The sequence below is a fragment of the Ovis aries genome, chromosome 16, assembly GCF_016772045.2.
Source record: "Ovis aries strain OAR_USU_Benz2616 breed Rambouillet chromosome 16, ARS-UI_Ramb_v3.0, whole genome shotgun sequence".
NCBI classification, from domain to species: Eukaryota; Metazoa; Chordata; class Mammalia; order Artiodactyla; family Bovidae; genus Ovis; species Ovis aries.
In genome coordinates, this window is record NC_056069.1 from 7,023,022 (window position 1) to 7,045,486 (window position 22,465).

The 22,465-nt window shown below is 41.7% G+C and overlaps 1 protein-coding gene and 1 long non-coding RNA gene across 4 annotated transcripts in view; one reads left to right on the forward strand and one right to left on the reverse strand.

The window, feature by feature from the left end:
- LOC101112162 (beta-hexosaminidase subunit beta-like) overlaps positions 1–16,814 on the forward strand; it is a 32,131-nt gene extending 15,317 nt beyond the window's left edge. Inside the window, exons 4-14 of one of the 3 annotated variants that reach the window (XM_004016883.5) lie at positions 3,066–3,112; positions 3,375–3,485; positions 7,048–7,149; positions 9,008–9,137; positions 11,499–11,679; positions 12,667–12,753; positions 13,973–14,045; positions 14,851–15,025; positions 16,002–16,092; positions 16,237–16,341; positions 16,641–16,814. In XM_004016883.5, coding sequence (XP_004016932.2) covers positions 3,066–3,112; positions 3,375–3,485; positions 7,048–7,149; positions 9,008–9,137; positions 11,499–11,679; positions 12,667–12,753; positions 13,973–14,045; positions 14,851–15,025; positions 16,002–16,092; positions 16,237–16,341; positions 16,641–16,701 — 1,163 coding nt within the window. In that variant the 3' untranslated portion in view covers positions 16,702–16,814. Of the gene's footprint in view, positions 1–3,065; positions 3,113–3,374; positions 3,486–7,047; positions 7,150–9,007; positions 9,138–11,498; positions 11,680–12,666; positions 12,754–13,972; positions 14,046–14,850; positions 15,026–16,001; positions 16,093–16,236 lie in introns of all 3 variants that reach the window. The other 2 variants (XM_012096752.5, XM_060400233.1) reach the window with 2 other exon arrangements.
- LOC114118725 (uncharacterized) lies at positions 16,781–21,708 on the reverse strand. Its single transcript, XR_003591894.3, has 2 exons — positions 17,688–21,708; positions 16,781–17,247 (listed from the first exon to the last, which is right to left on the reverse strand). It is a non-coding gene; the product is annotated as an uncharacterized LOC114118725 (long non-coding RNA).
- Between the last annotated feature and the right edge of the window lie 757 nt (positions 21,709–22,465).

Sequence of the window (22,465 nt, forward strand, 5' to 3'; positions counted from 1 at the left end):
TTTGAGGGTACTGCCACTTAACAGAAAATTCCAAAGTTATTCTGTATTTGGGGGTAAGAGGGAGGCATAGCCAAAGCAACTTTGAACATTTTATTCTTCCCTAATTTTTTTGAGGTATAATTGACATAAAATTATATTAGTTTCAGTCTTACAACATAATGATTTGATATTTGTATATAATGCAAATGATGACCACAGTAAGTTTAGTTAGCATCCATCACCACACATAGTTAGAAAATAATTGTTTTTCTAATGATGGGAACGTCTGAGATTTCCTCTTTTTAGCAGCTTGCGAATAGGCAGCACAGTGTTCACTAATCGCAGTCACTGTGCCGTGCCCCACGTCTCTAGGACTCACGTCTATGCGAAAGACTGTCCTTTCTGATCCCCTTCACCCATTTGGCCCACCCCCTACCCCTGCCTCTAGTCACTACCCATCTATTCTTCGTGTTTATGAGCTTGGTTTTGGTTTTCCAGATTCCACATCTAATTGAGATCATGTAGTGTTTGTCTTTGTCTTATTTCATTTAGCATAATGGCCTTAAGTTCCACCCATGTTGTCACAAACAGAAAGATTTCCTTCTTTCTGTGGCTGAAGAGTATCCCACTGTATACATATGCACACCGCATCTTTATCCATTCATCCTTTGACGGATAGGTTGTTTCCATTTCTTGGCTATTGCAGTTAATGCTGCAGTGAACACAGAGGTACATTATTGGGGTGGAGGGACTTAGAGTTTTTGTTTTCTTTGGATAAATACCCGGACGTTGAATTGCTGGATCATGTGGTAGCTGTATAGTGGCTTCACCCGTTTATATTCCCATGAACAGTACATAAGGGATCCTTTCACTGCATATCCTTGCCAACACTTGTTATTTCTTGTGCTTTTGATCATGGCCATTCTAACAAGCGTGAGGTGATAGGTCACTGGTTTTGATTTGCCTTTCCCTGATGGTTAATATTTAAAGTTATGACCAACCTGGACAGCATATCAAAAAGCAGAGACATTGCTTTGTCAACAAAGGTTAGTGTAGTGAAAGCTTTGGTTTTTCCAGTAGTCACGTATGGATGTGAGAGTTGGACTATAAAGAAAACTGAGCACTAAAGAATTGATGCTTTTGAACTGTGGTGTTGGAGAAGACTCTTGAGAGTCCCTTGGGCTGCAAGGAGATCCAACCAGTCCATCCTAAAGGAAATCAGTCCTGAATATTCTTTGGAATGACTGATTCTGAAGCTGAAATACCAATACTTTGGCCATCTGATGCGAAGAACTGACTCATTTGAAAAGACCCTGGGAATGGTTGAAAGCAGGAGGAGATGGGGATGACAGAGGGTGAGATGGTTGGATGGCATCACTGACTCAATGGATATGAGTTTGAGTAAGCTCCAGGAATTGGGGATGGACAGGGAGGCCTGGCCTGCTGTAGTATATGGGGTCTCAAAGAGTCGGACACGACTAGGCGACTGAACTGAACTGATGCTTAATAATGTTGAGCACCTTCTCATGTACCTGTTGGCTATTTTTGTGTCTTCCTTGAAAAATATACCTGTTCACAATCTTCTACCCATTTTTTAATTGGACTGTTTTTTGCTGTTGAGTTGTGCAAGTTCTTTATATATTAACCTCTTAATAGATAACGTAGTTTGCAAATATCTTCTTCCCTTTGGTAGATTGCCTTTTCATTGATTTCCTTTGAAGTGAAGAAGCTTTTACTTTGGTGTCATCCCATTTGTTAATTTTTGCTTGTATTTCTTTTGCTTTTGGTGACATATCCTAATAATTAATTCTTTTTTAAATTTCCAGTAGAGTTCACTAGTGAAGCCTTCTGGTCCTGGCCTTTGTTTGTTGGACATGTTTTATTATTGTTACCATCTCCTTACAAGTAATGAGTCTCTGATTCTGTTTCTTCGTAATTCAATCTTGGTAGGTGTTCTTTCTGGGAGTTTATTCATTTCTTCTAAGTTGTCAAATTTGTTGGCATGTAATTGGTCATAGCATTCTCTCATGATCTTTCGTGGTTTTGTAGTATGTTGTCACATCTTCTCTGTTATTTGAGTTTGAACCACAGGGAAGCCTTGGAGATACAGTGGGTTTGGTTCTAGAGCGCTACAGTAAACTGACTGTCTCAATAAAGGGAGTCACACAAATATTTTGGTTTCCCAGGGCATATAAAAGTTATGCTTACACTATTCTGTAGTTTTTCAACAGTACAGAGCAATCGCATTATGTCTTAAAAATAAGTACATACCTTAATTTTAAAACGTTACGTTGTCGTTAAGTCGTGTCCGACTCTTTGTGACCCCATGGACTGTAGCCCACCAGGCCCCTCTGTCCATGGGATTTCCCCGGCAAGAATAATGGAGTGGGTTGCTGTTTCCTCCCGCAATTTAAAAACACTCAATTGGAAAAAAATACTGATCATCATCTGACAATGCAGGGTTGCTTCAAACCTTTGCTTGGTAAGAAAACGCAGTTATCTGTGAAATGCGAGAAACTGAAGTGTCCCTGTATTCTTAGGTTAAAATTTTCCTTGGCAATATAGTTGTCAGCTAGAACCATGAATTTTGTAAAGTCGAGGCTAGATAGAGGAAATGGCCTATAATATAGGGAACAGTCCACATGCATAAAAAAGAGTCTCTGCTGTTATAAATAAAACACTGTAACTTGGGCCTTTATAGTTTCAATGATGTTTTCTGAGCCTCTTTGCCCTCTGTTAAATTTAGGTACCTTCTAAAGTGCGTATAATATTGTATTATAAAAATTCTTTCTTATAATGCTATAAACTTATTAAGGAACTGGAATTTTGTTTTCTTAAAACATTATTTTTTTGTGTTTATCATTACAACAGAAACAACGGTATGGGCACAATTAAGTAAAATATTTTTTTTTCATAGCAACGGGGATTTTTAAAAATTGAGCCTTGATTTTAGAGAGCATGTTACAGAGTATAACATGTTTAATTTTATTTGCCTTTCCTGGTTATGGTTCTATGCTTGGATAATATATCGTTTATTGTTTCCTTTATAAATTAATACAATAAATTATAAATTTTATTTTCCTCAGGTTTAGAGACCTTTAGCCAGTTGATTTATCAACATTCTTCTGGGACTGTAAGTATGATTACTGTATGTTACTAACATTATTGGGTAGACATAATAAAACATTCTATTAAAAAAATGTAAACTTTTTAGCTATTTTTTGCTTCTTGAATGTTTTTTCTCCCCAAGTATGTCTCTTAGATGGTAAATGTAATTTTTACACTTTGTTTGGTTTTAAATTAATCTCTTATCCCATACTTGCATTGACAGCTGTAATCATCATTGAACTGGAGAAAATTCTAAAAATAAATAAAAGTTTTCTTTTGTCTTTTAGTTCACTGCCAATGAATCCAACATTGTAGATTCTCCCAGGTTTCCTCATAGAGGAATTTTAATCGATACATCTAGGCACTTTCTCCCCGTTAAGACTATTTTGAAAACTCTGGTAGGTAATTATGTTCATCCATCGTCTGTTCTGAAGAAGTGTTCTTTTATGTTGTTACTTTATGTTGGTCACAGTGCTGTTGTGCTGGCTGGAACAAGGGATTCATTTTCCATACACTAATTTATTTCCCTATACTAAGTATGAGCAGTGGACTTTCTTCCCTCCCTTCCCTGAGAAATGTATTTCCTCTGCAGAGAAGTGGGAGCCCCCTAGGGAATCACCCTCTTGTTTTCATTGAGGTGGGAGAGAGGCTAACCCAGTATTCAGTCAGCATTGTTAAGAAAAACACTTAGTTTTAATGCTGCCTATTGGCCCTCTGTGTAAATCTCAATTGTCAAATAATCATGGGTGGAGACTTCACGAGGAATACAGTACCTCTAGTTGCCGCTGTTGCTGTTGAGTTACTCCGTCCGACTCTTGTGACCCCATGGACTGTAGCCCACAAGGCTCCTCTGTCCGCGGGATTTCCTAGGCAGGAATACTGGAGTGGGTTGCTGTTTCCTTCTCCAGCATCTCCAGTTACTGACCATTAATTCTGTGACTTCCATTTACTGTTTTTTCAGTGGCCTAGAAAGGAATCTGAGAGCAGCTTATAACTAAGAAAATGTCCCAAAGAAATAGGGAACCTCAGGTGTTGGGAGCTGGGAAGCAAAGTTGACGTAACTCTTCTCTTACTGACTTTTTATTGGTTCATCCCTTCCATCACTGTCAGTTTATTAGGGTCAAGAAGTTTTCCTGTATCTTCACCGAATCATTTATGAATATAGCATGTTATAAAAAAGTTATTTTTACATTTCCATTAAAACCTTGATTTTTCTTCAAAAGATATAATTGTAATTTTTAATGAAAGAAATACAGGCTTAGCATAAAAAAAAGTTTGAACATAGATATACATAAAATAGTGATCCCATAATCTCATTTACCAAGGACTGACATAAATTTTTATGTCCCATTTATCTCATTTTAGACTTGAAGAATGAATTAACTTATGATTCTTTTCTATTGAATATAGTTGACATACAATATTCTGTTACTTCCAGGTATACTAAATCATGGTTTGACACTGGCATACCTTATGAAATGACCACCAGGATAAGTCTGGTATCCATCTATGCCCATATAGTTACTACAATATTATTACATTCCCAGGGCTTATTTACTGCGTAGCTGGAGGTTCTTTCCTCATAATCCTCTTCACCTATTTTCACCCACCCCCTTACCCTCCTGGCAACCATTCTCTGTATTTGAGTCCGTTTTTGTTTCATTTTGCTTTTTAGGTTTCACAGATGAGCGAGATCCTTGGTATTTGTCTTTCTCTGATGTATCTCTGATGTGTTTAACATGATATCCTCTAGAGTTACCCATGTTGTCGCAATGGCAAGATTCCAACTTTTTTATGGCTGAGTCTACTCTGTTCTGATTGGAGAACTTGGTCTGTTTACATTTAAAGTTATCATTGATGGATATATACGTACTGTCATTTTGTTAATTGTTTTGGGTTGTTTCCGTAGTTCTCTTTTGTTCCTTTTATCTTCTTTTGCTCTCTTCCCTTGCCATGTGATGGCTATCTTTAGTGTTATGTCTGGATTCCTTTCTTTGTGTGTGTACCTATTAATAGGTTTTTGGTTTGTAGTTACCATAAGGTTCCTATATAACAGGCCCTTTCTCCTATGGGGGCTGCTACTCCATGGGTGGGCAGAGCTGGGCCCTGGGGCCGCTGCCTGTGGGACTGGCTTCTGGGCCTGGCGCTGGCCTGTTGATGGGCAGTTGAGTCTCTGGTGCTGACAGTCTAGAGTGAGGACTCCAAGATAGCACTTGACATCACCAGTGTCGGCAAGCTCCCCAGATGGGTCCCTTTAGTGCTTTTGTTCCCAAGGGGATTCCCAGTAGTCTCCTGCCTCTCTGGGAGGCTAACATCGGCAAGTGGTTCTGACCCTGGCTTCTTAAAAATTACTGCCTCTGCCTTGGGACTAGAGTCTGTGAAATTTGAAAAGCATAATCTGTCTCTTGTAGCCCTTCAGCTCTCCCGTATTCAAGTCCTGCTGGCCTTCAATGCTAGATGTTTTGGGGGGCTAACTGTCCCAGTGTTGGACCCCCTGGTCTGCAGAGCCTGATATGGGCTCGGATTCCTCACCCCTTTGGGGAGAACCTCTGCAACTGTGATAGCCTCCCATTTGTGGGTCATCTACCCAGGACTGTGGGTCTTGACCCACCTACTTGTCTCCTTGTGTTTCCATCTTTATATCTTGAGTTCTGAAGACATCTTTTCTGCTAGCCTTCAGGTCCTTCTCATCAGTAATTGCTCTTAATAGTTGTAATTTTGCTGTGTTTATGGCAGGAGGTGAGTAAGAGGGTCTTCCTGCTCCACCTTCTTGCCACATCTTGAGGAGGGAGGCTATATGTTCTGATTCTCTGATAGGGAAAGTCTCTCCACTTAATTTCCCATTTTCTTCATATCATCTTTTATATTTTATATACATATTATATTGTTTATTCCTCCAGAGTGTACATAAAATCAGTGTCAGTGTCCCCCAAATTTCTGAGAATGTTACTTGGATTTGTGCTGTGTGTGTACTGAATTTCTTTGATTTGTAAGAAAGAGTTGGCACTAAAATCTCAGAATTGTGGGAATTGTAAATCCATTTTTCCTCTGCTCTATTCCCAAACACCACAGTAGTGGTAGCCAAGAGCTACTGGGAATTCATGAGCTGGCTCTCTTCCAGTAGGGCAAAGTTAAAGTTTTAATTTATGATATAAATTGTATATAGGCTTTTTGAAAAATGAAAAGAAATTTATACTTCTTCACATCCTTCCCTTGTTGAAAAGGAAATTTTAAAAGGAAACAGGCACATTGGGAACAATCCTGAATATAGTAAGTATTAATAAATTGGAATGTATATCTGTGATATGTAATTATTTTTCCTTTTCCTCCCCACTGGGTTTGTTCTTTCTGTGAGTCTGCTTCTTTTTTATTATAGTCACTAGTTTGTTGTATGTTTTAGAGTCCACATACAAGTGCTATCACAGTTTTTATCTTTCTCAGTATGACTGACTTTACTTGGTATAATGTCCTCCAAGTCCATCCATCTCGTAGATAGCAAAATTTCATTCTTTTTTATTGCAGAGTAGAATCCCGTTATATACAGAGAAATGTATACCACTACATTGTGTCTATCCACTACATACACTGCATCTTGATCCATTCATCTGTTAATGAACACGTAGGTTGCTTCTGTATCTTGGCAATTGTAAATAATGGGGCTGTGAACACTGGGGTGCATGTGTCTTTTCAGATTAGTTTTTTTGTTTTTGGGGGTATGTATACCAAGAGGTGGAATTGCTGGGTCATACGGTAAGTTTTATTTTCAGTCTTTCGAGAAACCTCCAAACTGTTGTCTGTACCAATGTACATTCCCACCAAGAGTTTATGAGGGCTCCCTTTTCTCCACATTCCCACCGACATTTCTTGTGTTCTTTTTGATAATAGCCATTGTGACAGGTATGAGTTGATAATCTCATTGTGGTTTTAAGGTGTATAAATTTTCAACTTGTTTGCTTGCAGGATGCCATGGCCTTTAATAAGTTTAATGTTCTCCACTGGCACATAGTGGATGACCAGTCTTTCCCTTATCAGAGCATCACTTTTCCTGAATTAAGCAATAAAGTGAGTAATTCATGTTATTGTTGTTGGTGTATGAAAATTTTTGGTATGGTTTCCTTAGAAGTTTGTAGCTTAAATGTTTCTTATTATGAATATAATGTAAATGTAAAACTTAGATATTCATGGTTTAAAATTTTTAATATGCTATTGCTGAACATTTTAGGTCCACAAAACTGGTCTGCTTTTGTAATTGTTATCATAAACGTAAACATTTATGGGGCTACAGAAATACAGATTTAAAAGCTTAATGGATGTAGGAGACCTGAACCTTTTGTGATTAACATAAAGTTGAATAATTATATTTATCAAGTAGCCCAACTGTATAAGTTTTAAACAGAATTGTTCTGAATTCTGTAAATGACAACTTCTTTTCTCTCTAAAAAACTGTATGAAGTAGGGAATCTTAAGAGATAATGGCTCCTTCGCAGAAAATAATGGTGTTAGCAGTGTTCAAGTTGACTGAGTTGTGGAGCAGTGGCGCAGGGCGCCAGCCTCCCTGCTGCCTCACTGAGCCCTGTGCTGCAGAGCTAGCCACTGGCAGCAAGAGAAGCTGCATGCCTCATGCAGAGCTGTAGTTATGAAGGGGCAGAGCCAAGACCCTGAGTCAGTCCTCTGGTCACAATTCCAAAGCTTTCCTTAAAGTTTTGATGTGGTTTGGATTGAAAGCCTAGCAACACTCCTGTTGTTGTTTGCTTTTAATATGGAAAGCTCCAAACATATACAGAAGTGGGACTTAATGAATTCCCATTTCCTCATCGCTCAGCTTCAATAAAGTAATGGCCAATCCTACAACACCTATATCCCCTCCACCATTATTTTGAAGGTAATCTCAGACATCATCTCTTATTGGTAAAAAGGCCTGTTTAAAAATAACTCCTTATCACAGCTAAAAAATTAGCAATAATCCAGATAGCCAATCATTATTCCTGTATGCCCAAGTGCCTTTTTCTTTAAAACAGTTGTTTTATTTGCAGTGGGATGCAAATAAACTCCATACATTGTGGTCAGTTAATATTTCTGTTCTCTTTAGATCTATGGGTGCCCATCCCTGACCATGTCTTTTTATTTTTCTTTTATTATTTTCATTGAGGAAACGAAGCTCAATTTGTCCTGTAGTTTTCCACAATCTGGGTTTTGTTGATTGCCTTTCCAGTGTCAATATGTTCTTCTGTCCCCTGTATTTACTATAAACTGGGATCAGCTCTTGATTCAATACAAATTTGTTGTTGGGATTGGGGAAGACAAGACTACTTTTTAAGGAGCTGAGCATTTATTTATATTTATATATTTATACCTTGAGAGATGTGCCATAGTAACACTTTTAATGGACCTTTATTTACCACTGATACTGACTTCTAATTTTTCAAGAACATAAAACAGGACCAAAGGTAATCTTTAATTAAAAAAAATAAAATCAGGGCATCTCAAGGGGAATTTTTACTGCTGACAGTAATTAAAGTGATCTTGAATGCCAACAGCTATGTTTTGTAATAATCTGTGAATTTTGATTCTGAAACTGACAAGGGCAATATATTCAGAATTTTCACTTTGGAGTAGAACCTTTTATTTCTGTTCTGTCATACAGTCACATGAGGTTGAAATAGCGTGATGGTAAACATTGCTAAAACAAGGTACTGGTTCTGTCAATAGATAGTTCTGTCAATAAATCTGGAATTAACCCAAAGTGTGGTGAGAGCTTACTGATAAGATATAGTAAACAGATAATTTAAATGAGTCATCCGACATTACATAAGACTTTAATACTTTATGATACCTGAAAAGTCTGTTGGCAGATACCAAAGTACAAACAGAACCATAAGCAGCTCATACATTTTAATTTTAATAAATGTGACTTTTGCAGGGAAGCTATTCTTTGTCTCATGTTTATACACCAAACGATGTCCATACAGTGGTTGAATATGCCCGATTCCGAGGGATTCGCGTCCTGCCAGAATTTGATAGCCCTGGACATACGGCATCTTGGGGAAAAGGTAAGGAGTGTGTTTTTTGAGTTGCTAAAAGTGAACACGTGTGCTCCTGCATCTCATGACTTGGTGTTTGCTTATTTTGTTCTTAGTTGTGCTTTGCACAAAGGTAGCACTATTGATGGTTGTAATTCAATAACTACTATATGTCTGCTGTGAGCAGGTCACTGTATCTAGGCATTGCCTAAAGTATAAACACAAGGAAGAAAAGAAAACAAGAAATGATTACAACAAGTAGAATGTGAAAAGTGAGTTAAACAGTTACATGAGTGAAGTAACACCTAAAATGTTCTTGAGACATCAAAGAATATATTCTTGTTTCTGGTAGAGGGAACAACAGGAAAGGCATTTAGCTGGAGGACAGCACAGGAGAGAGCAGTATGTACTGTGCTGTGCTTAGCCTCTCAGTCGTGTCCAACTCTTCGTGACCCCCTGGACTGTAGCCCCCAGGCTCCTCTGCCCATGGGGATTCTCCAGGCAGGAATACTGGAGTGGGTTGCCATGCTGTTCTCCAGGGGATCTTCCCAACCCCTGGATGAACCCATGTCTTCCATATTGCAGGGGAATTCTTTACCATCTGAGCAACCAGGAAAGCCCATGAATACTCACTCCAGGAGTGAGTAGCCTGTCCCTTCTCCAGGGGACCTTTCCCATCCAGGAATCGAACTGGGTCTCCTGCATTGCAGGCGCATTCTTTGCTATTGGATGCTTAAGAACTGCTTCTGCAGCGAGACTGCCTGGGATTTGAGTCCTGCTTCTGGCACTTATGGGCTTCCTGGTGGCTGAGATGGTAAAGAATCTGCCTGCAATGCAGGAGACCCAGGTTTTATCCCTGGGAGGTGAAGATCCCTTGGAGAAGAGCATGGCAACCCACTCCAGTATTCTTGCCTGGAGAATTCCATGGACAGAGGAGTCAGGCAGGCTGTAGTCCATGGGTTGCAAAGAGTCGGACATAGCTGAGCGAATATCACTTTCACTTTTCACTCTCTCGCATTTATAAACTGAGTGACCTTGCGCAAGTTACAGAACATCTCATTCTCAGACTTCCCATCTCTAAAATGGTGTATTAGTAGTAGCCATCATGTCATGTTTTTTGAAGATTAAAAAAATGAATATAAAGCACATAGCACTGCACCTAGCATTTATAATTGTTCAATAAAAATTATTAGAATAGACCTGGAGAATAGTGGGAAATGAGTCTGAAAAAGTAGCATGGTAGGCCTTGGGTGAGGAGTTTGCACTTCGTCAGGAGGCACGGAAGCCAGTGAGAGCTGCAGGGTAGAAGAGGGACACGGTGGGTCCTCAGTGCAGGGAACCCTGGGTGAAAGTGGCAGATGGAAGTGAAGGTCCGAGAGCAGAATGCTGATAACAGTGATGGCAAACAATGTATTGAACTGGGAGACATTCTGGAAATACAGTCCACAGAACTTGGCAACTGACTGAGTCCAGCAGGAGAGGGACGAGAGACTTGGTGGGATGGTGACTGGCTCACCAGAATGTGACAACTGGGAAGCTACAGAAGGAGTTGGGGGAGAGAATCTGGTTTCTGTTAGGTTGTATTTATTTATTTGGGCCGCGCTGGGTCTTGTGCCGCGCAGGCTCTCCTCTGGTTGCAGCGAGCGGGGGCTGCTCTCTGGTTGTGGCAGGGGGGCTCGGAAGTTGTGGCGCATGGGCTTAGTTGCTCCGCGTGTGGGATCTTCCCAGACCAGGGATCGAACCTGTGTCTCCTGCACTGGCAGGCAGATTCTCTACCTCTGACCCACCGAGGAAGCCATGTCGGATTATATTTGAAGTGAAGCTAATTGTGTTCAGCAGGGAATTTGAAATATGGATTGAAACTTGAGGAAAAGGAAGATTGGGAGAAGACTGGCTGAAGATTTGGGAGCCCTTAATATTTGAGATGGGGCTTCCCTTGTAGCTCAGTTGGTAAAGTATCTGCCTATAGTGAAGGAGACCCAGGTTCAATTCCCAGGTCAGGAAGATCCCCTGGAGAAGGAAATGGCAACAGGCTCCAGTATTCATGCCTGGAGAATCCCATGGACAGAGGAGCCTGGTGGGCTACAGTCCATGGGTTGCAACAGTCGGACACCACTTAGCAACTAAACCACCAGCCACCAGTATTTAAGATGGTATCTGAAATGGGTAACACCTCAGAGAGGCTGATGGAAACGGAAGCAAGTCAGCACAGGGGCAGAATTCAGGAATTAGTTCTCCCTTTTCTTATCTGAAGAAAGTACCAAAGTAACTGAGTAAACCTGCTTATCTTTTTCTGTATCACATATATCTTCAACAAACCAAAGTAGTACAGTCATGTGCAGAGCCTTGTCTTTGTGCCTGAACCTCTCCTTTCTCCGTGTTTCCTTCCAGGCCAGAAAGATGTCCTGACTCCATGTTATCACTCGAGAGAGCCGTCTGGGACTTTCGGACCTATAAACCCTATATTGAATTCAACTTACAGCTTCCTGTCTAAACTTTTCAAAGAAATTGGTACTGTGTTTCCAGATGAATTCATTCATCTGGGAGGAGATGAAGTAGATTTTAATTGTTGGTATGAAACTTTGTTGACCACGCCCCTCCACCCTTTTCTAAAACCTCTTGCACTTGAAGTGGGTGTAGAGGTGTCTCTGGGAAGAGGAAAGACTTGGGGGAACACCTCTGTGATGTGTTAACCTGGGACCACAACTCCTAAGATGGTGAATTGTTTATAGAATTCACACACTGATGCTATTGACAGAAGCCTGTAGGAAGGAGAATTAAAATGCAGAAGAAAATGGAAATTTTAAAAAAGCTAAATACAGAACAATAGCTTTAGTGAAGAGGGTAGTGATTAAGTGGGAGAGATTTTTCTAGTAAAAATCTTCTGTGCAAATAGCCTTAGATGGAAGAATGATGAGGGAGCTTAGGGAAAGCCATTTTTACAGGATATCAGCTTCTAAAAAAATTAATTGCAGTGGAAAGTTAAGATAACTCATAATTAAATTTTAGACTTATTTTAGGTGTAATTAGGCCACTTCACTTTCACTTTTCACTTTTATGCATTGGAGAAGGAAATGGCAACCCACTCCAGTGTTCTTGCCTGGAGAATTCCAGGGACGGGGGAGCCTGGTGGGCTGCCGTCTATGGGGTCTCACAGAGTCAGACACGACTGAAGCGACTTAGCAGCAGCAGCAGCAGGCTTATTTTAGGCATCAGTTCAGTTCAGTTCAGTCACTCAGGCGTGTCCGACTCTGCAATCCCATGAATTGCAGCACGCCAGGCCTCCCTGTCCATCACCAACTTGGCACTCTCGGCCGCCGGCCCTGACCTCAGATGAGGGGTAGCTCCTCTCGGCCGCTGCCCCTGATCTTGGACATGGAGTAGCTCCTCATAATTAGGCTTATTTTAGGCTTAATTTAGTCAAAATTAGGCTTATTTTACTCTTTACAAACTTTAATAGATTTCCATCTGTATAAATGATGTTGGGGATATCTGTTGCTTTATAAAGATTGGGCAGATGGAACTTTTAATGAAATTTTTATAACTGTTTTTGTTTAAGGAAGTCCAATCCAGCAGTCCTGCATTTCATGAGGAACAAAGGCTTTGGCAAAAAATTTGAGAAACTACAATCTTTCTATATGCAGAAGTAAGTTACTGAAAGCCTACTTCTGTTTGTTTCATCAGTGCCTTTTGTAAAAGTTTAAGCTCTTACTTAGTACTATTTAATTTTCTCATTTTCTCTCCACTCCTTTTCAAAGTGTACATGTTATAATCTTTGTTACACAAAGTACAGATGAAAAATCATAAGGGAGGGTGCAGTACCCATTATTCTCTTTAAATCGATAACATGGTGACTCCAATCCTTTTGGTGACTGTTGAGACGTAGGGTGGTAAGTTATCTGCTCTGTGAACTCAGCTGAAAACCCAGGCTACCCTGAGAAGGCTTCGTCACCGTCTAGCTCCTGGAATTTATTTTGTCAACTCCAGCACTGCTTTTACTCTATACCTGTGCTGTCTGGTATGGCAGCCACAGCCACATGTGGCTGTTTGTATTTAAAGTATACTTGAAAAAGTTAAAAATTCAGTTCCTCAGTCACATTCGCCACATTTCACATGTTCAGGAGCCAACAGCTAGATGAGACTAGTGCTACCATACTGGAAAGTGCATATATAGAGCATTCCCTTCCCTGAAGATAGAGCTACTCAACAGTGCTGCCCTATGGTGAAGAGTAGGAAGCGTATTTTGTAAAGAGCCAGACAGTAAGTGTTGGTGACCTCATGGGGCACATGTGGTTTCATGGGCTTCCCTGACGGCTCAGCAGTGAAGAATCTGCTTGCAGTGCATGAGATATGGGTTCGATCCCTGGGCTGGGAGGATCCCCTGGAAGAGGCAATGATAACCTACTCGAGTATTCTTGCCTAGAAAATCCCATGGACAGAGGAGCATGGCGGGCTACAGTCCATACATGGGGTCACAAAGAGTTGGACACGACTGAGCATGCATGCATATGGCTGCATACTTTTTTAATATTTTTTAAGCACTGCTTTACCAGTATAAAAAGGGGCTTCCCTTGTGGCTCAGCTGGGATAGAATCCGCTTGCAATGCGGGAGACCTGGGTTCGATCCCTGGGTTGGGAATATCCCCTGGAGAAGGGAAAGGCTACCAGCTTCAGTATTCTGGCCTGGAGAATCCCATAGACTGTACAGTCCATGGGGTCGCGACAGTGGGACACCGAAGCGGCTTCACACGCACATACTGAGAGGCATCTGTCAGTGTTGCAGTCTTTGGTATAAAATGTGCATTCTTTACACACACTGCTAAGTTTGTGATCTGAAATAACTTTGTAATTTTTTTCAATGGTAGGGTTTTGGATATGATTTCAGCCATGAAGAAGAGATCCATAGTCTGGCAAGAGGTTTATGATGATGAAGGCAAGGTGAGAGGTTACTAATACTGCGTGTGGTTCTGATAATATGAGACTTAATACTCTAACACCTTGGATGGAAGAACCCTAAGCTTTCCCTGTAATGCTGGGGGAGGTCAGCTTATCTTTCCGTTTACGCTGCTGGTAGGCAGGAGCCGCACACTGACACCAGTGACGATGGCATTTATCTGATTTCTTCCATTTACTTCATCCCTCAGTGCGGCCTCCTTCTCTTCTCTCCCATTTTCCCTCCTCCCTCTCCATCTCATTCTTAGTAACAAAGTGAGGTTCTTTGAAAAATGTTCCTTTTTTCAGAAGAGCAGAACAACAGATAAGAATGAGTCTTTATTGCTGTTAAGGTAACCTTCATCTTTTTTTAAGTATCACTGTCAAGTGTACTTTTTTTTTTTAATGGTACTTCTCTCTGGCATAATCAGAATTCTTTATTTTCCTTTGGGGCAACTGAAAATTTGAAAGTCCAGCTACTTGTATTGTCTTTCCAGAAGGGTTAGTGGCATCCTCTAAGTTCCAAAGTAAGTAAAACAGTGTGGTAGAAATCGGACTAATGCCTTAATTTATTACACCTACATGGCATTGTATGTAGACAAAAGGTAAAAAATTAGAAGTTTTGATGAAATGTCTACGTCCCTGTTATTACAAATAGCATTAGATATTACCTCAAAGAGGAAAGGGGAAAGAAGAAAACATTGCTTTATTCAAGGATCTTGAAAAGTTATTAGCTACAATGCCTTAGACTTTTGATTTCATCTCCTGTAGCTGCAAGACCTAATACATATTTCATTTGTAACTTTAATAGCTTACACCAGGCACAGTAGTTCAAGTGTGGAAAAAGGACAAATTTCATATGAAACTAAGGAAAATTACAGCAGCTGGCTTCCCTGTGATCATTTCTGCTCCTTGGTACTTAGATTTGATCAGTTATGGAGAAGACTGGACTGGGTACTATTCTGTGGAGCCTCTTAACTTTGCGGGTAAGTGAAGCAACCACCATTATTCGACGTGTTAGGTTTTTCAAACCCTCCCCTCCCTCCAGGGAATCTTTATCTAGGTACTACCTACTACCCTCCCTTTTATCTTTGATCCTTGATCTTCCTTGTGTATAATCCAACAGACTGAACTCAGTATCATTTTAAACTTTGTGAAAGAAACCACATTCTTTCCTAAATGAAAGAACTTCTAAAGTACGATTCCCTTACACTGATGAGACTTGTCACTATGCATTCAAAGAGGCCTGACTGCAGGAGCCTTGTCTCTCCTCTGAGCTTCCTCTGCAATGTAAGGCACCTCAGTAGGGATCGCGTCCTGTTCGGTGGCTTCCGGGTTCTGGGGAGGAGGCGTCCTTGGGGGTGGGCATGTCTGAGTGGTGGGGCTCTAGGCTCTCAAACCCCTTAAGAACAGTTCTGCTTTGTCCAGTTTTGTACACTAGACTTTAATATACAATTTCCTTTGAGGAAAAGTGTTCTGGTGTTTAAAAAGTTTCAAAACTGTAGGTCTGTCAGGAACTGTTTCTCCAAAAGCATTTTCTGAGAATCAAGAAGTCGTAATTACTGTAGATACCTAGTCTCTTTGACATCAAAAGACAGGTATTGAAGGCAGGAGTGGTGCTCACTCGTCCACCTTGCATTCCTTGGCACACTGTTCACAGGCAACCAGGGGAAGAGCTTCCGGTGTCCAAATAAGTTTGCAGAAAACCAAAATAAAATGGTCTCTTTACTACTGGCCTGCTACATTAGTCGACACACACTAACAAATGCTCTGTGAACCACGGGGTCAGTTGCGGCAATAAAGCTTGCCACCATTTTTGTGCCGCAGCTGTGAACTTCTCCCAAGGTCCTCCTGACTCCCAGAGAGAAGCCTTGCCCCAGGCTAATACCAGAAACCAGTGCCACCTCTGTGTGTGAGCCTCAGGTTGCAACCACCTAACTCACACCACTGACTGTAATCTAGGTACTCCGAAACAGAAACAGCTTGTCATTGGTGGAGAAGCCTGCATATGGGGAGAGTATGTGGATGCAACTAACCTTACTCCAAGACTATGGTATGGAACCTCCGGGAGGACATGTGGACTAAGGGGCCTGAGTTTAAGCGGGAAAGCACTAGAAACTTGCCCAAGTGTGTGGTTTGCTTCTTGAAGGAAACATGAATTTAAATTGCCTTGGGGGATGTGTGGTTTCAATTTTAGGCCTCGGGCGAGTGCTGTTGGTGAGAGACTCTGGAGTCACCAAGATGTCACAGACCTAGGGGATGCCTACAGGAGACTAACAAGACACCGCTGCAGAATGGTCGGGTAAGACACATTTATTTGTCAGGCTAGGATACTGTTAAGTACAGGGTGATTTTTTTACCTTTTTAGTATTAGCTAGCTTATTGGGATTTTTTTTTTTTTTTTTTTTTTGCTATAAATGGAAATGTATGTGACCTAATAGGTAGTGATCTAATTAGGAAAAATTGGCAACTGTTTCTCCATGAATTATGAATCTCTCTTCAGTAATTAATGGTATGGTTTAGTGATTCTGACTTGAGCTAAGTTTCTTAAGACAGACATGAATTAATCTAAAACATCTTTTGTTTATACTTTTCCTACAGACGAGGAATAGCTGCACAGCCTCTCTTTACTGGATATTGTGAGCATGAGGGCAGAATGTAAAAATGAGCTTAAACAGAAGAAAGATATGGGAAAGAGCCCACAGTCATCCATACTACAATCAACCTGATTTTAAAAATCATGTTTTTGAATAAAATATCTTTTTATTGATTGAACCTCCATCTTATTATACATTAGAAGGCTGACATCTTTCTTGTGAGAGAAGTGTAAAATCAACCAACCGAAAACCTTGTGGTATCTATCAGTGTATTCCAAAAGACCGAATCTTAACTACCAACAGTAATAATTTACTAGACACACAGTACAGCTCAGGTACATTAACCGTCAACATCAAAGCACGTTTCTCATGCTATAAAGCAGAATGAGCAGCACCAGTGCCACCGTCTGTTCAAGTTCTCTTTTAAATTGTTCTTACTGAAAACGAAGTAGGTAGGTGCTCCTGAGTTTCCCTCCAAGGACTTAGGACAGGCCATGCCTCTGGCTGAGCAGCGTACTTTGATCTTGAGGATTCATGGCTTGATAGTTAGGCAGCTCTAAGGCAAAAGTAGCTGAGCCTGATGTTAATGTTCGAAGCACAGTTGAATAACCCTAATCAAAATAATGTTATCTCTGCAAAGTTAAGCCTCAGATCTCTCCCTGCACATCGTTTGACCATTATCAGGAAAAATTTGGTAAGTACTGTGGAGGACAGAAAACCAGGAGCAGGGGGCCCGCTTCAGAAGCATTCCCCAGTCCCAACGTTTGGTAAAGACTGCTGGCACTCGGATACCTGTCCCAGAGCAGGAGAAGCTGGCGGGGACAAGAATGACATGAAGAAATGCCTGAGAGCCAGCAACAGTGGAAGTAAATAAGTGCTTGGGATGGAAAAACGGTCATGGAGGCTGATGACACATTTTGGTAGAGCACACCTCAAACTTTGTGGAGGACTGGAAAGCCCTCCCCCACACATCCATACCCGTGCAGATAGAATCCCTGGGATTTCTCCAGAAATTCATGTAAATACGTAGATTTAGTTACAGAGTACCTACCATGGTTTCTGCTAAGGGAACAAATCCGATAACAACTTTGTTGTCTTGGCGAGACTGGATTTCCTGAATGTTCCCTCTTCTCTGTGCCAGGTCTGCTAGGACAGGGCTGAGGTAGTCTCTGCTCACTGTCACCTCAAGATTCATCAGGGGCTCCAAAATTTGCTTATCAGCTTTCTTCAGAGCCTAAAGAAATTCAGTTCAGTTCAGTCCCTCAGTCATGTCTGACTCTTTGCGACCCCATGAATCGCAGCACACCAGGCCTCCCTGTCCATCATCAACTCCCGGAGTTCACTCAAACTCACATCCATCGAGCCGGTGATGCCATCCAACCATCTCATCCTCTGTCGTCCCCTTCTCCTCCTGCCCCCAATCCCTCCCAAAATCAGAGTCTTTTCCATTGAGTCAACTCTTCACGTGAGGTGGCCAAAGTACTGGAGTTTCAGCTTTAGCATCATTCCTTCCAAAGAAATCCCAGGGCTGATCTCCTTCAGAATGGACTGGTTGGATCTCCTTGCAGTCCAAGGGACTCTCAAGAGTCTTCTCCAACACCGCAGTTCAAAAGCATCAATTCTTCGGTGCTCAGCTTTGTTCACAGTCCAACTCTCGCATCCATACATGACCACAGGAAAAACCATAGCCTTGACTAGACGGACCTTGGTCGGCAAAGTAATGTCTCTGCTAATGAAATTAAAAGATGTTACTCCTCTTCCTTAGACTGCAGATCAGACATCTGTTATGAAGGGAAGATTCATAAAAAATTAAATACTGTCCATACCCAAGCACAGAGCCTCCAGCAAAAAGACAGAAGCCTGCCTTAACACTGTATAAGAAGTCCAGAACGTCAGCGTTCGCCCGCCCATGCGTGCCAGCAGGGCACCTGAGGCCTCAGGTGGGGTGTGCTCCTGCCTTCACTCATGTGCTGCAGGAGGACGCTTGGTAAAGCTGATTGTGCGGAGCACCTGTGAACATGTGCCCAGAGACACAGGGAAAGAAAATGGTTTTCCCCTCTCAAAGACATATTTCCTTCATACATCTCCTCTTTTATTTTTGAAACCTATAGTTACAGTGCATGCTACAAGTCAGGGCAATCAAGGAGGGAAATACAGGAGAGAGCTAAAAACACAGTAAGTAGAAACATATGCTGAGTGTAAAATAATCAGAATTCTGTTCAGAATTTCAGATTTCAAAGGCCAAGGAGAACAAGCGCATCAGGCTTGTTCAGGCAAGCTAAAACAGCATCAGGCAAATAAGAAGTGGACAAAAACTGGGGAAGCAGCAGGGATGGGGGAGCCTGGTGGGCTGCCGTCTATGGGGTCGCACAGAGTCGGACACGGCTGAAGCGACTTAGCAGCAGCAGCAGCAGCAGCAGAGGAATAAAGACATCTTGGGGTCCTGGTCAGATTGTCCGTATAGCATCATTCCATCAGCCAAACTGGTAGGATTCAGAGGGCGTTTGCAAGCACTGTAACTACTGATGGGTTTGCTTTAAAAAGGTAACCTACTCCTCTGGCCTACCAGAGTTAAAACAATTTCCCATATATTCTAAGCCTGTTGGTTGTCAGGTGGGATGTAATAATCTTGGATTTAGCAGTGGAAACCAGATCAAAGAGCAAGGGCTCTGGAATGTGGCCTCTCCTTTATCTGGCTCTGGCTGATTATCCTCTCCCTGCTCACCAGCCCCCGCTCACTCAGGCCTGGACGGTACCATGGCGTCTGTTGTCCAGTAATGCTCTGTGCCTCGGACGCTTCTGTTCCCCACACTTCAGCACCTCTGCCTTCCCCTCTCCCTGCTACCTTCACGATCATGAAAAATGGGCAGACCGTAAAAACATCAGTATATTCTCGTTATTGTAGAAATTTCAGAAAACCATAGCACACATATATATAGTAAAAGCATAATTTCAGTTCTTTGCAGCTGATTAAGCCTTTAATATCACTGTCAACTAAAATGACTCAACTAGAGAAAAAGTATCTAATAATCCTTAAATGAAAACATTACTAAAACATAATGACAGTCAACAGCAAACAACTAAATAGATCCTATGTATTTTTGCAATTCTTACCCAAAGCTTTGTGCCGCTTCACAGTGTAGCTTTTCGAATAACATAACAGAGTGGGGAAAGACTAAAAATTAAGAGGAATAATGCCATATCTGAGGAAAGGACAGAGTTGTATGTGACCGAACAGGAGGTATTGTGCTCGTGGGTCTGTCCTTAGTCCTCTTTTCAGTCTTTTCCTTGGGAACAGCTGCCTAGTTACAGAGCGTCAAAGCCTCCTCAAAGCTGCACTCGAGTCACAGCCTTTGGGTGCTCCTTGTAATCACTGGCCTGCTCTGGGATGATGTCTGAGTATCTTGCAGCAACCCAATATGGCCCAAACTGATCTCGTTATTTCCTTTTCCAAACACTTGCCTGCTCTTTCCTCTTTCTGTTGATGGCATCACTAGTCTTCAGTTTACCCGGACACGCATCTTTGATTTCCTTTTTCCCCAATGTAAGCTGTAAGATTTCTATTCCTATTGCTGACATTCTAGCCCAGATCTAGTCTATTCCCTGTCTGAGGCTCTCCATACTCCAGTCCCTCCTATATTCTAATGATTATGCTGCTCTCTTCAAAATGTTTAAATCATTTACCACCGTTCTCAAAACAAATCTCAAATTCCTCACTGTAGTTTCTTACAGGTTTCCCCACAGTCGGACTCTATTTTACTTTTCCAACCCTAATTTCAACACCCTCCTGCCTTCTTTAGTCTTCCCATGTCTGGAATGCTGCCACTGTACCCATAGCCTCCAAAACACCACAGGCCAACAAGTAAGGAAACTGTAAAAGCCCCTGTGTCCTTGTCTTTTGAAGTAAAATGCTGACTCAAGAGTTAATGATTGGGAAATGTGAAGATGGAGAAACAAGGATAGCTGTTGGGCTAGGGAACTGGGAACAGTTTAGACTGTAATTCTGTCACAAAGCAGAATCACCAAACTCACAGCTCCCTTAAAGATATAAAGGCCTGACTCACATTCCCAAACTGTTTTTACAGGAAGCAGACCCCCTCCCGATGAAGACTGCCAACCACAAGAACATAGACCATGGACTGGTGAAACAGCCTGTTCCTGAAACACTATAGTGGGTCCCAGTCTTGAGGTCATTGGCTCACCATGGCCCCCTTTGCCTGGCAAAGCAATAAAAGCTACTCTTTCCTGTTTCACCGAAAACTCTTGTCTCCACGTTTCTATTCATCACCTGTGAACAGAGGCTGAATTTCAGCAATGTTTCACTTCTTTCAAAGTTGAAAAGAGGAGTCGCAAAGAGTCGGACGTGACTACAAGTGAACAACCATTGGTAAGTGGTATGTAACAGTGGAACCACCACCACCATCAAGATAATGAAACATATCATATCCATCAGCCCTGAATGTTTCTTCCTGACCTTATGTAATCCCTTCCCTGACCCCTGCCCTCTCTAACCTTACCCTACTCCCTCCTTTCCACCTGTCCAGACAAATTGCTTATCTGCTTTTGTCATCTAAAACTTTTTAGAAATCATTCAGTATGTTTTTTCTTTGAGCTTCTTTTTTTACTCAGCATAATTATTTTAAGATTCATACATGTTGTAGTATTGTTACCAAGCCAAACTGGGGTTCCCTTGCCCTGGCACAGCAAAACCAACCTGGTGACACACGGGATTGTGGTGAGGGAAAATACAGTGTTTATTGCCGGGCACCACATAAGGAGTTCAGACAGCTAGTACTCAGAAAGCCTGAGTGCCCTGAAGGGTTTCAGCAAAGCAGTTTTAAAGGCAGGGTGAGCATAAGATTCCTGTTTCCTCACCGACATCTAATCAGAAGAAAGTCTGCACACAGTGGAAGATAATGAAGACTCTGGAAATCACACCCCCCCCCAACCCCCTCAAATGTTTAACTTCCTTTTCTCCATTAAAAAACTTTCATGGTCAAGTTGGTTTTTGGAAACGAGTCCGCCTTCTTCCCAGGTTGCTGGCCAACTGAATAAAGCAAACTTTCCTTTCCAACCAACACTTGTCTCTTGAGTATTGACTTTCAACAGTGGAATCTGAGTTCAATAACATGGTCTTATGTTACAGATGAGCAAAGTGAGGCTCAGAAAAACACTGCTAGGAAGTTTGAGAACCAGGATCTGATTTTACTTGAACTAACTACACATTCTCTTCTTCCCACGGGCCAGGCTGCCCCTCTAAAATCATCTTAACTTGTAAAGAAGTTGGCTTCCACTACTGAAACTTGAATCTGGAAAAACTGCTTCCCACCTACCCTCCCCAAACTCCAATCCAGAAGAAAGATGAAAAAATTATAAGAAAATGGAATTTTTCTGTGATTAGCGAAAAGCAGAGTTCAAGATCAAAGGATAAATGTGCAAAGAAAAACACACACAGAAAACAAGCTAGTGGTCAAGCCCACTGCTACAGTTCTTAGGAGGTCCCCCCTTTACAACGCACCCCTTCACCTGTTCCCTGTCTGCATCAGGTAACCCTGCCTGGGCTGGGTCCAGCCTCCATGGATCACAATCAAGGCATGTCAAGGATAGATGTCACAGAGCCAGGCTCCATTCCTTTGTGAAGCAGGATGGGTTGTCTATTCTCTGAGAGCCTTGGTCTCTTACCAATCCATTCGTTATGGACTGTGGATGTCACCAGTTCAGTTCAGTCACTCAGTCATGTCCAACTCTTTCCAACCTCTAGGACTGCAGCACCCTAGGCTTCCCTGTCCATCACCAACTCACGAAACTTACTCAAACTTATGTTCATTG